A 13,059-nucleotide genomic window follows, 5' to 3' on the forward strand; every position below is an offset into this window, starting at 1 on the left:
TCCGAGGCGTGGAGGAGCGAGGAGAAGCGTGTCAGGTGATGGGAACTGCTGCTCTCATGGCGTGCTCAAAGGCCAGGCTGTTTCTGGCATGGCTGAGCAAGGGTTTAGCAAGGTGACTCACAAGGTCTTTAAGAAAAACTGACCCTCCTAGGAGAGCAGAGCAAAACACCCCTCCTCTAGCTCTTGGCTCAATCTTTATGGGCAAAGTGGGGCAGCAAACCTGTGTTTTTCAGCATCTTCCCAAGCTCTCGGCTCGATTTGTGCTGCTGAAAACAGTGATTGCCTCCAGAGTGTGTTCTTTGCCAGACGGGGCCAGATCCAGGGCTCACAAGCGAATGAGCCGCAGGGTCTCGGGTCCCATCCTCCCCAGGGCAGTGGGAGAGACAGTCCTGGGCTGCCGGGGTGCAAGATGTGCTCGAGTGCCTGGTGGTGGCCATCACCCGAAGGCAGGCTCTGCGCTGGGAGCCCATCAAATCCCTGTCCTAGGACAGAAGCCTTGGGCTTTGCACAGGGAGGTGCACAGGCCAGCAAAGGTGATCAGTGGAGGATTTTAGCATCCCTATGCAAATAAACACCTCCTTACACCCCTGCCTTTTTAACGCTTTAATGCTAAATCATATTATGGCCCTAACGGGAGGGTGAGGAGAACGTCCATCACAGGGAGTCTGGCACACTGGAAGCTCACGTAGTAAAGCCGGTTTGGAGGTGCACTGAGCACACAGGGTACCTGGGTGACGTAACTGTTGCTCCATCCAGGCTCCAGCCTGTGTCAGGCCCACATTAATGTGCCGTTCCACTAATAACCTGTCTTATTTTTTTTAATCTGAAGAGGAAATAGGCACTGGTTTCAGTTACCTTCTAGAGGGATTTAAACTACTTTTAGCACCCTGGTGCTAATCCCAGCTCCAAATTTAACCTAGGTAAAAGTTTGAAGAGCTTAGGGAGCATGCACAGGAGCACGAGCCAGCCCCCTCCAGAGCCCGCTGAGGCTGGCAGGAGCCCCTGCCACGACGGGCTCTCCTGCTGCCCCATAAGCCACGTCTCAGAGCAGCTAACCGCAGCTACCACCCTACCGACCCGCGCTCCCTCCCCACCTCCTGCCCTTGGGGATAAAAAAATGCCCTAAACCTGGAGAGGGATTTATCTACGGCAGGGAAAGCTTCCATCAGCCAGCTAAGCTGGCCTTTCCAGCTCTGGAGGACCGGGGCGCTCAGCCTTGCGCTGTCCTTCCTTTGCTTTTATAAACCACTCCACATTATCTCTCCCCGTGCCTGGCTGCCGGCTTTAGCTGCTGGAGGAAAAACTGTATTAGCAGCAGAGAGCCCAGCCGGCTGCAACGTGCCGGCACAGCGCCCGCGCACGGCTTAAGCCCTCGCTAAGCCCTCCAAATTGGCTTGCCCGGCTGCTGCCCCTTTGCCCACAACGGTGAGCAGGCTGGGGGCTGTGAGGACAGCAGGCAAAGGCTTCTCTGAGGTTTGCTCACCAGACCATGGGGCTACTTGATGAGGCTATAAGGCTCCAGTGCGAAGGGAGTAACAATGCACAGCACATCATAGCTAGCTGCAGCAGAATGTTTATTAGTAGGAAAGAACATTTAGGGGATTTCAGTAGGACAATTTGTCTGGACCATTGGTATCCACCATACATTGGTTTTCATCAAGATTATTCAAGGTTACATATTTATGTAAGAAAACAAAATAATTCATATTCAGGTGCAATCAGTAATTCCAGTATGAAAAAGCACCATGTCACAAAACAGTTTACAATACAAAAGTCTTCAAAATCTAACATTTAAAAACAATATTTGTTCAACAGTAATAACAATACAGTAAAAAAATTCTTATTTCCCTTCAAACAATACTGCTTATATATTTTGGCACTGAAAAAGAAACTATCACAAACGCGCCTTTTTAACCACACAATGCTGTTTTGTGAGTGTCTATATAATAAGAAGGAAAACCATGCTTTTGAAGTCAGTCATTTTGCCAGGTGCAGTTTGAACCACTTTCTCCATTAAAAAGAAAAAAAAAACAAAGAAAAAAATTCCTAAGCTGCAGCATGTCTTGTCTTTTGTCCCAGGACACGATCTGGAGAAGCAACTCTCTCAGACTCAATCCATTGAGTAAGTCAGCCCTGCCCGAAAGGCTGCATCCGAGCCCCTCTTCCCTCTCCAAACCTGACAAGAAATGCAGATCTAAGCCTCCCAAATGGTCCTGTCTTTTAGGGACTGTTCCCAAGTTCTCACTATATTAAGCACCCCAATAAGATTCTGACCCCAAACTTGCCACTCAGGCTCTTCTTTTTCCTTAATTGCTTAATTCCTCAAAATCCTAGTTAATTAATTTTAAAGCCATTTGCACAAACGGTCTTAAAATGTGAACCCATCAGTTTTGTCCTGGTATAGCCAGCAGTCCCAAGGAAAACCGAGCGTGCATGCGGGTGAGCCAAGGGATAAGGAAGCCTGATGCTGGGGCCAGCGGGGTGCCCCGGGTTGGGGGACCCTCCTCTCAGGTCTCCTCCTGGGGCCAGGACTGGCACACAGCGTGGGACGGGGAAGCTTGAGTCTGAGAGAGGGAAAGACAGAAAACGAGACTTTTCAGGAAGGATTAGTTTCCGCTCAAAACTGACCCCTATTAAAATGAGATCGCAGGTACTATGCTCCGGGTGAAACACCGGTGCCTGTGTGCAGCTATGACGGCCCTTGAAAAAGGCTGATTCTAGTGAACATGCAGTCCTTGGTGCTACCTCTAAAAGCTGAACAATAACAAAACCAAATAATTTTAAATAGTTTTTACATCTTACATCAAAGATGCCACTACGAAACACAATAGTATCACACATTAATTAGTACAGTCTTAAAAATGCAAACCGACACTGGTAAGACTCCCATACATTCTGCATATTGTATGTACAGAAGAGAACAGCTTCTCAAGAGGAGAGGACAGTCATAGAGAGATCATCTTCTGGTTTTTTCTTAGTACGTTGCATAATACAAATACATTATCAGCATAAGAAAACTCTACTCTGACACTAAGAGTTCAAGAAAGGTCCTAACTGGAAGTTAATAGCAGGGGGAACGGTGCGCGTGCTGGGGGGCACAAAACACATACACAACCCTCCACCAAATCCTCCGTCTCCTCCGATGGCCTGATCATCTACTTCCATTTTGCTGGGTAGGTTTAACACATTGCTCTGCGGGTACACGCTCCCAAATCATGCAAGCACAGGGCCAAATCCCGAGAGCTGCTCTCAGCCTTCCTGAAGGCAGCTCACCTCTAGATGTCCTTTCCGTGGGCCTTGCCTCGCTGAGAACTGGCTGGAGACTCAGAATATCACCAAATGAGCTTACAACAGAACCAGGGGAAAAATTGACACATCACGATAGCTACAGGCAACTACACGCAGGACACTAGCAATTCTAGACAGCCATAAGAAAAATATGTGGACCAAATTCATTTAATTCATAGTCATCTCTCTCCTTTCTGAGTTGTAAAAGTCTTCCTTAGGATATGTAGGTTTGCTTACAAAGCATTCATCTAGAGAGGTATCCAATTTTGCCAAGACGCAGGATATGCTGAACTCCATGCTGCTGCAGTTAGTCTGCCCATGGTAGCTTATTTAAAGTTAGATTTAGTATCTCTACTCTACGCTGCAACGTAGAAACAGCCTGAGGGAACAGAGATAAGAAAGCTCTTTCTGTGGAACGGTCATGGACTTAACGGGAACTGGACGCTTGGATCTATTCAGCTTTTCGCCATGGTTTATCTCAATTTATTAGTCGCTACAGCATCAAAAATACCTGCTCAAATTTACACAAACAAATGTATAACTATTGACTTTTGCATCCATTGTGTCATTCATTCGGCGATACTTAAAAATCCAAAGGTATCAAGTACTTCTGTCAGAAGAGGCCAATATTGGTCACCTCGTGTTCAAGAGCGAAATAAAACTGAATATACAAATATTAACTTCAAGACTGCTCGGACGGAATTGAAGTGAGCAAGTGGAAGAGATAAGCATATTGAAATATGTCTCAATCTGTCTCCTTGCAGGAAATGTACAGGCAAAAATAATCCCTAACGTAATTAAGCACTTGGTTTTTGCTAGGCACAGTGAGCCCACCTCCCTAGTAATTGCTCCGGCAGCTCTGCTCTTGGAATCACTAGGACTTTTGCTAGCATATGAGCTAAACGACTGGCAGGGTTGAATCGAAGGGGATCCAAAATAAATAAATAAATTACAAACAAAACTAAAACACAAATAAGGAAATTAAACACAAAATACCAGAGAAACATGATCTTGTAGAGCATTCATATGACTAACACACAGCACAATGTCTTTAGTAAGCTTCCTTAGATTCTTATCAGATTGAAACTCTGGTTTTGTTCTTTCTTTTTCTCCCAGATACTAATAAAAACTATTTGGTTGCCCTGGAAATGGGAATAAGCTAATTACAGGAAATAAAAAGGTGGTGGTGGCAAGGAACTGCAAGTTCTCCCCCAAACAACTGCATAGGACCCATTAATCTTCCCTCTGAGCGCAGCCAATTAACAGCACAAATGAAGCTTAGAATTTAAGAGGATTTTCTCAGGTGGGTTTACTAATCACCATCATCCAGTTCGGTGGGGGAACATGAGGCCAACCCTGAATACCGCTGAAACCCCTGTCCCCAGGGAGGAGAAAACCAGAGGTCACATCCTCAACATGTGTTTTTGACAGATGGGAGGAAGAGTTTCCACCTGACAGTCCTGCGCCAAAATTATCTCTTGGTCCACAGCACCTGGGCAGTCCAGGCAGCATCGGGGCACTGCACGCTGAATGGTGACGCACAGGAAGATGCTGCTCCTGCCTGGAAGAAATCAGCTCTCTGTGGAATAAACCATGGGAGCGGAGAGCGACCACCGGTCAGGTTCAGTCTGCAGTGCATCAACAAACACAGACACGATAATGAAAACCACATTGTTCCAGAGGTTCAGTGTGTTCTTGAAATGTTTAATACTGCCATTACTTAATAATAGGAAATAAATAGTGTGGTTGGCAAGGTACACACAGGAGGGCCGAAAGGCTGGGAACCAAATCAGAAGCTGTTTCATCTAAATGCATCAAGCCTGGCTCCTCCAGATGTCAAAGGCTGGTGTTTGTTATTCGTTCACACAGAGAGTAGGGATGGCAACTGGGAGGTGGGCGCAAAGCGTCGGAGAGCTGGACACCCTGAGCGCCTGCCCTGAGAAGGTGAGAACATCTTTGGTGTAAGGTCAGGGCAAGAGGGGAAGATCTAAGACGTGTCTCGGCTGCACAGTAAGTGAACACTACAGAGAGGGTGGCCGTCATGTGCTTCGAGATCTGGGAAGCACTCAGCAGGCTGAATAAGCTCAGTTGACCATCTCTGTGGCAGGACCCAGAGTGCCCAGCCTCAGCACACAGTGACGCAGGGATGAAGCAGCCCAGGAGGTCCCAGGGACGGGGCTAGTCCAGAGGAGCTATTCTGTGCTGACTATCGCCAAGGGGGTTATGTCTTGTGAATTCAGACCCTGATCTAAAGGCAGTTTTTCATTTCCCTAGTCTTTTCACATTGTTCACTGCAACCCAAGCTCTTTTTTTACCCTGTTTATTGTGCATTAGCCAGCATTTTACACGTGATAGCTTAATCCCAACTATACGTATTAAAATAACACTACCTGTTGGAGCAATGAGGAAATCAAATCTGTACATTGCAAGAAGCCCCTCATATCTGGCCTTTCCAGCTGTTACTTGTTAAGATATGGAGAGTGTATCTGAAAAGCTTGATATCTTATCCTGCGAAAATCCCCACCCCTGAAACAGCTTCTCAGTATGGATGATTTGAAAGCAACAGCAGCAAAAGCCAGGCTGGAATCAGGGGTGCTGCTAACTGAGACACCCATGGTAGCCAGGGGTAGTTTCTGCAAGAGACGAGGAGATTGACTTTGCATTCGACCGATCGTTCTACTGCTCTGAATGCCGGAGGCACCTAACGGCTTCTGCAGCTCCACAACAGCGGTCCCAATTTCTAGTGTCACTGCTTTCCATGCCAATTTACAAACCCCGCTGCTTTTCCCCTCTGTCTACTTAAAACACAGCTGCTGTTCTCACCTTCCCCAGCCTGCAAAATGGCACCTGGGCTTTGAGACTCAAACAGAGCTTTGCCTTCTTGCCTACCACGACCGGGAAGAAAGGTCCTGCAGGCAACGTTTTGCCCTCAGTTACACTTGGGAAATGCCTTATGCTCCTCCTGGGAGCTGTTTGCTCAACTCCCAACGGGGGCATGGCAAACAGCTCTGTTGCTTATATGTAAGAAAGAGCAGAGTTATTCTACCCCTGCAGCTGCCTGTTCATGCTGAAGGTATTTAAAAGTGTATTTTCTCAGTGCCTCTGACTGAATACGCAGCAGACATTGCTGCTCAGCTAGAAGGTGCCATTTCAGGTCTAGCCCTATCTCAGAGCACATCACACCACGAGTCTGACATATCGCTGCTTTGCATCTTATCTGCCTACTGCACAGTCAATGGAAAACTCCACATGCAGCTCTGAGCGTTGCTCGGCTGTCTGACGTTTGCCAAGTTTCTCTGCATTTCTAAGCACAAGTTCTGCCCACGATACCAAGGAAACCAACTTCCCCCACTTTAAGACTCCTACATGAGATCCCACCCAGTAAGACACAGAGCAAGGAATGCATCCAAATGCTTGTGCAAAGGGCAGGTGAAATGTTCTTCTCCACCAGTCTTGCACCAGTTCCCTGACATCTACCTCCTGGGCCCAAGGACCGCCTCGCCAAGAAACCGAGGGAGCACCATGAGAAAGGCAAAAGGAGGTGCTGGCGTAGCGGGTGTTGCGGAGATCTTGTCCAGCCCTCCCCTCTGTTTGTTTAACTTGGTGCTTGTATGCTAGGCTTCAAAAGCAAACTCTTTTGAAGGATGCCTCCTTTACCCCGACTGTGCCGTATTGCTATCATGTTGCATCTTCACCAGTGTTGCTGAAAAAAAAAAGAGAGTTTTAAAAGAAGGGAGACAGCTGAGCTCAGGGTGTTTGTTCTGAGGCAGGAGATTCCCTCCCCACCGCCACGTGTCCCCAGGGACCTGCCAGTTGTCACCGTGTTCCCCAGTTCACATGTACTGAGACATGTATGGCTGCGGCCACATTCTCATCTTGGCTTAGTCTGCGGATTAAGGCTCAACGTCAAGTTACCACAGTTCACCAAGTTTCCATGAGTCAGCTGAGACGAGGTTTCTGCCCATGTGTGCGCTTCCAACCCACAGCAAATGCAAGGTAATGCGACTTAGCCTGGTCTGCAGTGAAAGAAAATTAAGCTAAGCCGTATTATTGCACATTTGCCATCAGTGAAGAGACCACACGCTGAAAAGTCCTGGGACTCATCCCCTGGGGGAAGTTATTAAACCATGGGGACTTGGTCATGTGTGACCACTTCTTGTGCTGCACATAGACCTCGTCCAGCTACAGAAGTTACACACTTCTGGCTTACTTTTTTACTCAGCAGTGCCTAGAAAATGTGGAGGTCATGCTTTATAACAGAGAACAACAAAGGGCAAAATGCCCCAACAATAAGATAAAAATCCTACAAGCTCCTAAGAACAGCAAGAGGAACAGCACAGCTCCATGTATCTCAGGAACATCCACTGCTGTGAGCTTACAGGGCTTCAAATAGTGTTGAAACACAGATCTTTCTTCAGATCCTCTCAAACCATAAGTGCTCACAAAGACAGATGCATGCTGGTTTTACAAGGGTTGTGTTCCCCTTTTCCTTCCCAAAGCACCCTAAAACAAAGACAGGCTGCTGCAGATCGCACAAGCCGCAGTCCTCGCTTCATGTTTTCTGGCCCAGATTTTGGCAAGCTGACTGGGAATGCCTGATAAATGGGACTGGCATTTTCCATGGATTCAGTCTACATGCGGGATGTACTCATTAATTCATTTGACAACACGTGAGTGAAGGTGACCTCTTTCACACGCAACTAATATTGGAGAACGCATCTACAAAATTGAGAGGTGATGTGAAATAGTATGTGCTGTCTGCCATCCTTCCTGTATGAAAATATTGCTAATTGATCACTTGAAGTGTCTGACTTGCTGTGCTATTTCATACAGGATAGGTCATTTTGTCTTCAAGAGGTTTATGAAGGCAATTATGATTGCAAATGCGAATGGCAGCAAAGCAGAAAATTCCAATCTGAGGTGCAGCGCACCACTGCTCTCCTGCTGATCTGGGGTCTGCGGATGCTCCTATCACAATTCCAGCTATGGATCACTTTTAAAGTACGGGCAGAGGCAAAGAAAGAAAAGGATAGTTAATAATTTAAAACAATACCAATCATCAGTGGTAGTCAGGTAAAAGAATAACCTTAGTTCACTCTGTAAATGTTTATACAATAGTCTTATCTCCAGCTACATCCTCTGCAGCTGTAGGCTAATTCGTACTCTTCCAGATTTTGTGAACTGTGGGAAGAATTACATCTCCGCTGGCCTGGGGTCATATCGCAGGTTGCGTTTTCAAACATGTGTTGTGCAGTATTAGCACATGAAGCAAGTCTGGCCCCAAAGCCCCAAAACTACTGAGCAAAAACAAACTGAGAGACTAGGTTCTGGGCCAGAAACCTCTTATAAAAGTAAAAAGAGATGGAATGCAGTTGCTTAAACAAGAGGCAACGTTTCAAAGCTTTCAGTCACATGCAACAGCTTTCCCGACATTAAGAAGAAGATGGAACTGCAGAAGGTACCCAAGTTCACCTTCGGTAAAGGCCAGCTTCTGTCGGCCTGGGCCGCCTGGGGTGTGGGTGCCTGCACCGAGGCAGTGGGTTGGCAGCTCGGCAGGGCTCCTCTAGCATCGCCTCGTCCTGCCCGCGCGGCCGCCGTGGCGGAGCACCCGGGGAGCCGCGGGGGCAGCGGGACGGGTCCTTCCCGCCTGGCGGAGGGGGTTGGCCGGTGCGTGTCCGTGACCTTCCTGCAGCCATCCCCGGCAGCCTGGGCGGGCTCCTCCTGCCGAAAAACAACCCGCCGAGCACTCGAGAGGGAGCATGGCGTTCAGGAGACGTGAGGTGACGGATACGGGAGAGAGGGCCAGGGCCTCTCCCGGTAAAGCAGAAAATTACCTGGAAGAAGACAGGGTCTCCTTTGAAGGGTTAGATTTGTGCACAGAATGTCTAACGAAGATTAGGGAGAAAGAGAGAGAGAACGTTTCCATCAACCAGAAGAACTGGTGCAAAATTTGCTAAAAGCGCTAGGTATTGAAATCCCTTTGTGTCTGTGGTTGGGCCTCTTTTGCTTTCTCCTTTTCCCCCACGCATGTCTGCTTGGTATTTTGGTTACTATAATGGAAATATATCATCAACTGGATTTTTGTGATCGTTTGAGGCAAAGGTGTGTGCCTGAAGACATTTATTGAGTGTAATTAGCCACTCATAATAATTTTAGTACAACTGATTAGCAATGTTATTATCAATTTATTTTTATTTTATTTTAATATGCTCTGCACTTCACACCTGGCAAAGCAAATGGTATGGAAAAATCAAGTCTAGGATTTTTTTCTCTCAGTTATTGTACCTGCTAGCTAGTGTTCAACAAAAATTTATTCATACTTGGCTACTTATTCATGACTTCTAATTAGTACTTAGCTAATCATCATCTGCAAAGCAGACTTATTTTACTTAGTTTATTTTAAATTAAGGCTACTGGGGATTAGCATCTACAAGGTCACTTGACAAAACGCCAACCTTCCCTGTCAGACAAAGGTTACTCTAACGAGATCATGAATTCCCAATGCTGTGCACTGCCTACATGGGTACCTCTCCAACAGGATCACAGAGCAGACTTTAGCTAATGACAGATTAATGCCAATTTAGTCAGCATAATGCCTCCTGTCGCTAAAGCTTTTCCGTTGCAGCAGCGCTTGTAAAGTCCCTAAGAAATCCCACGTATGTGTGCTAGCTTTGCATACAGCAAGTTTGACCAAAGGATAAAGTTTTGCAGCAGCAAACTTCAGAACTCCTGCATCTAGGCGAAAAGATAAACATTCAACATTTCTCTCAAGAGCTGATCTTTTTCTTGTTTTAATTTTTATATATATAAATATACCATAAAGCGTACCATTTCCTTGTTTCAGTACAGGTTTTTCGAACTTTACTAAAATAAATGAAATATAAATGCTACAATTTTATGTTTAAAACAAGTTTTGATGACAGCCTTCCCCTAAGAGCAGGCCCAGAAACTCTGTTAGCTATGTGGAGAGAGACAAAAACACCCCCAAAACTTGACACTATGCAAGAGCATTCAGAACAGCAGATGTGCCTCAGCTGGAGCTGCTTGCAGGTGTCCGTGAGTTCGTCACGTGAATGCTCACTCTCCTTAGTAGAAACTGCTTTATTACTAACCTGAAAATTTCACATTCAACATGTATCTCCCCTAAATTCATTGTCAAGACCCAGTTTTCCATATCTGTGTCTGCCTTTGCTGATCCCAAACGGCAAGAGGTATCGTCAGTTGTGGATTTGGGGACCAGGATTGCAAATTGCTGAATTTTCAGATAAAGCTGTGTGAAATCAACCACTGTAAACCTAGTAAAAGATGTCGACCTTTGTTTTTTCCCTTCTCCTTCACAACCTGGAAAATGTTCACAGCATTGAAACAATGAGGCATAGGAGCAGGGGTATGGACGATACACCCTGCACACATCCTGCACTTTCGTACTTCTTCCCGATCCTGTCATTGACCTTAACTGGTGCCTCCTGGACAGGAGAGGAGGTTCCAGGTAAATCCTACCCCACCCATCACAACCCCTTTGGTTCAACCTCTACTACACTTTCAGGTCCTGTGGGTGAATAGTTAGCTACTAAAGCAGCAATCTAAAATCTCTCAGTGTGTCTTGCTGCCAAGGGTTTGTCGCTGGTTTACTCCTTCTCAACACGTACTTTCCAAAACAGACATGTTAAAACAAACAAAACAAAACAAAATCTTTAAAACAATGATAACACCACAATATCTGTTTAAAACAGTACTGCCCATGCTCTGGACAAATTGTTAAGAGCAATTCAGCATTCTTATAATTAATCCACAACAAAAGAAGCTATAAGATGCCACAAATGAAGGCATAATTGGCCATACAGAGGCAACACTACCATGAATGTTGTTTGGCAAGGAAAAAAAAAAGCAGATACATAATTCATCCAAAGAACGGGTTCAGAACTGCCCGGCGCTGCTGGGATCACACTGCAGGAGACGGACTATGGATGGATCGCTCTTGGCGCCTCGGATGAACTCTTCCAGAGAGAGCTTTCCTAGAAAAGAAACATGTTTGCTTAGCGCACCTGATGGGTCACAGCACACCTGCCAAGCCTCTGGACAAGCACAGTGGAAGGAAGCCAGGGGAGCCCAAGTAAAATCCCTGGGAAAGCAACCCTGCAAGGCAAAGCTCTGCCTGCTTGCACCCCGCTGGCTGTGGATGGTGGTGACTTTGCCTGGGTGGCCGAAGGAGCAGTGGTGGGTTTGAAGGATCTCCCCGTGTAAGCAGGACAGCCCAGCCACCCTGCACAGGGGCAGCCACCCCCATCTCTGGAGGGTGCCTACCATCACGGTTGGTGTCCATCTGGCGGAAGATCTTCTCTGTCCTCTTCTCTGGTGTTGACTCGTCTTCCGGCATCTTCATTACAGAAGAAACCATCTTATAGATTGCCTGTGTGGTATGACAGGAGCAAAGAGCTGGTAAGAAACACATTATCTTAATGCAATGATTATCTCCTGGTGACAGAAATAGGTGGAAAATAGCCTGGGGACATCGGCTGGGACCTGCTCTCTGGATGCTGAAGGGAGTCAGGTGGCACCCATACATGCAGCTGCCCTCTTCAGTGGGATGCTCATTTATGAAGTACTGTGTTTCCTTATTTAGTCATGGTCAAACACAATCTGGGTTTGGACCGAGGTTACATTTTTCCTTATCAAAACAGTCTTCAGATGGATTTATCACTTGTAGAGCACGTTAGGCATTGGCAACTCCCCGTGCCTGGGGGAACAGTAAGACCACTGAGGTCTTGCCCCGCACTGTGGTGTGTCTTTGTGCTTCGGTCACCCAGGCTCCATCCTCACCACCCCGTCCCCTCACCCTGCCTTTGCTTCCCCCATCTCCTTTCTCTCCCTCCTTGGTCAGCATCCTGCCCACGGGGAGGGCAGTGACTCACTCCCTGCATTTGCCGTGTCTCACAGATAATGAAGACTTGACCAGCAAGGAGGTGGCCTTTCCCTCGGGGGTTGGTGTGTGTACACAGCTCCAGACCCCATTCACAATTTGTTCCACAGAGAGCAGATGTTCTGGTCCCACATGGCACTGGTGCCACCCATAGCTATTCTCTGCACCGAAAAATCCATTAGTCACGCATGGTGCTAGCTGCCCCTAAAAGAGAGGTAATGTTAATTTTAAAACAAGGATGAGTAGTTGTCTCTGAACTGGTTATCCAAATGTTGCCTGAAAATATGAGCAGGCAGTACCAGTAAACAAGTGGTTTTTGTGTTAGATATCTTTACAGTGCCACACAGCTGGGAGAACAGCAGCAGCCAGACAGCTGTGGGCTGGTGGCCTCGGGGGACCCTCTTGGCCATTTGGAGAGGCGGCACGTCCCAGCCCAAGGCAGTGCTGCCCTGGTCTGACCAGCTCCTGCTGCTTCCCATTGCAGCTCGTTGGCCTCCGGCTGACAGGCGCTGCACTGGGCAGTCACTTCGCCCTCCAGCCCTGGTCTGTAGATGTGGATCGCTTTCTTCCACAGATTCGAATTCTTATGTCCCCCCACGCCAACACGGTGTCTGCAGCGGTCAGTTGATAACTTAGTGCAGACATGATTGCTTTAGCTATTTGCTCTCTGCTTCCTCCTGTTCTGGGAGGGGGGGGTCCTTGGCGCAAGCCCAAGATGGCTCGCTGGATCTCCCCTCTCCCCTTTTCCCGTTCATGAAGGTACTCTGCCTAGCATGTTCCCACCATCTGGCCCAGGGTCCCAAGGGCCAGCTCCAGGAACATAACAGCGAAGATTCACGAGCTGGAGGATG

General features: G+C 47.2%; 1 protein-coding gene across 1 annotated transcript in view; it reads right to left on the reverse strand.

The window, feature by feature from the left end:
• Nucleotides 1–1,565: 1,565 nt before the first annotated feature.
• NCALD (neurocalcin delta) overlaps nucleotides 1,566–13,059 on the reverse strand; it is a 61,536-nt gene continuing 50,042 nt past the window's right edge. Inside the window, exons 3-4 of the mRNA XM_075023720.1 lie at nucleotides 11,593–11,698; nucleotides 1,566–11,303 (exon numbers count right to left, since the gene is read on the reverse strand). Of these exons, the coding sequence (XP_074879821.1) occupies nucleotides 11,206–11,303; nucleotides 11,593–11,698 (204 nt within the window). The 3' untranslated portion in view covers nucleotides 1,566–11,205. The remainder of the gene's footprint in view (nucleotides 11,304–11,592; nucleotides 11,699–13,059) is intronic.

This window comes from Buteo buteo, chromosome 3 (genome assembly GCF_964188355.1).
Source record: "Buteo buteo chromosome 3, bButBut1.hap1.1, whole genome shotgun sequence".
Taxonomy (NCBI): Eukaryota; Metazoa; Chordata; class Aves; order Accipitriformes; family Accipitridae; genus Buteo; species Buteo buteo.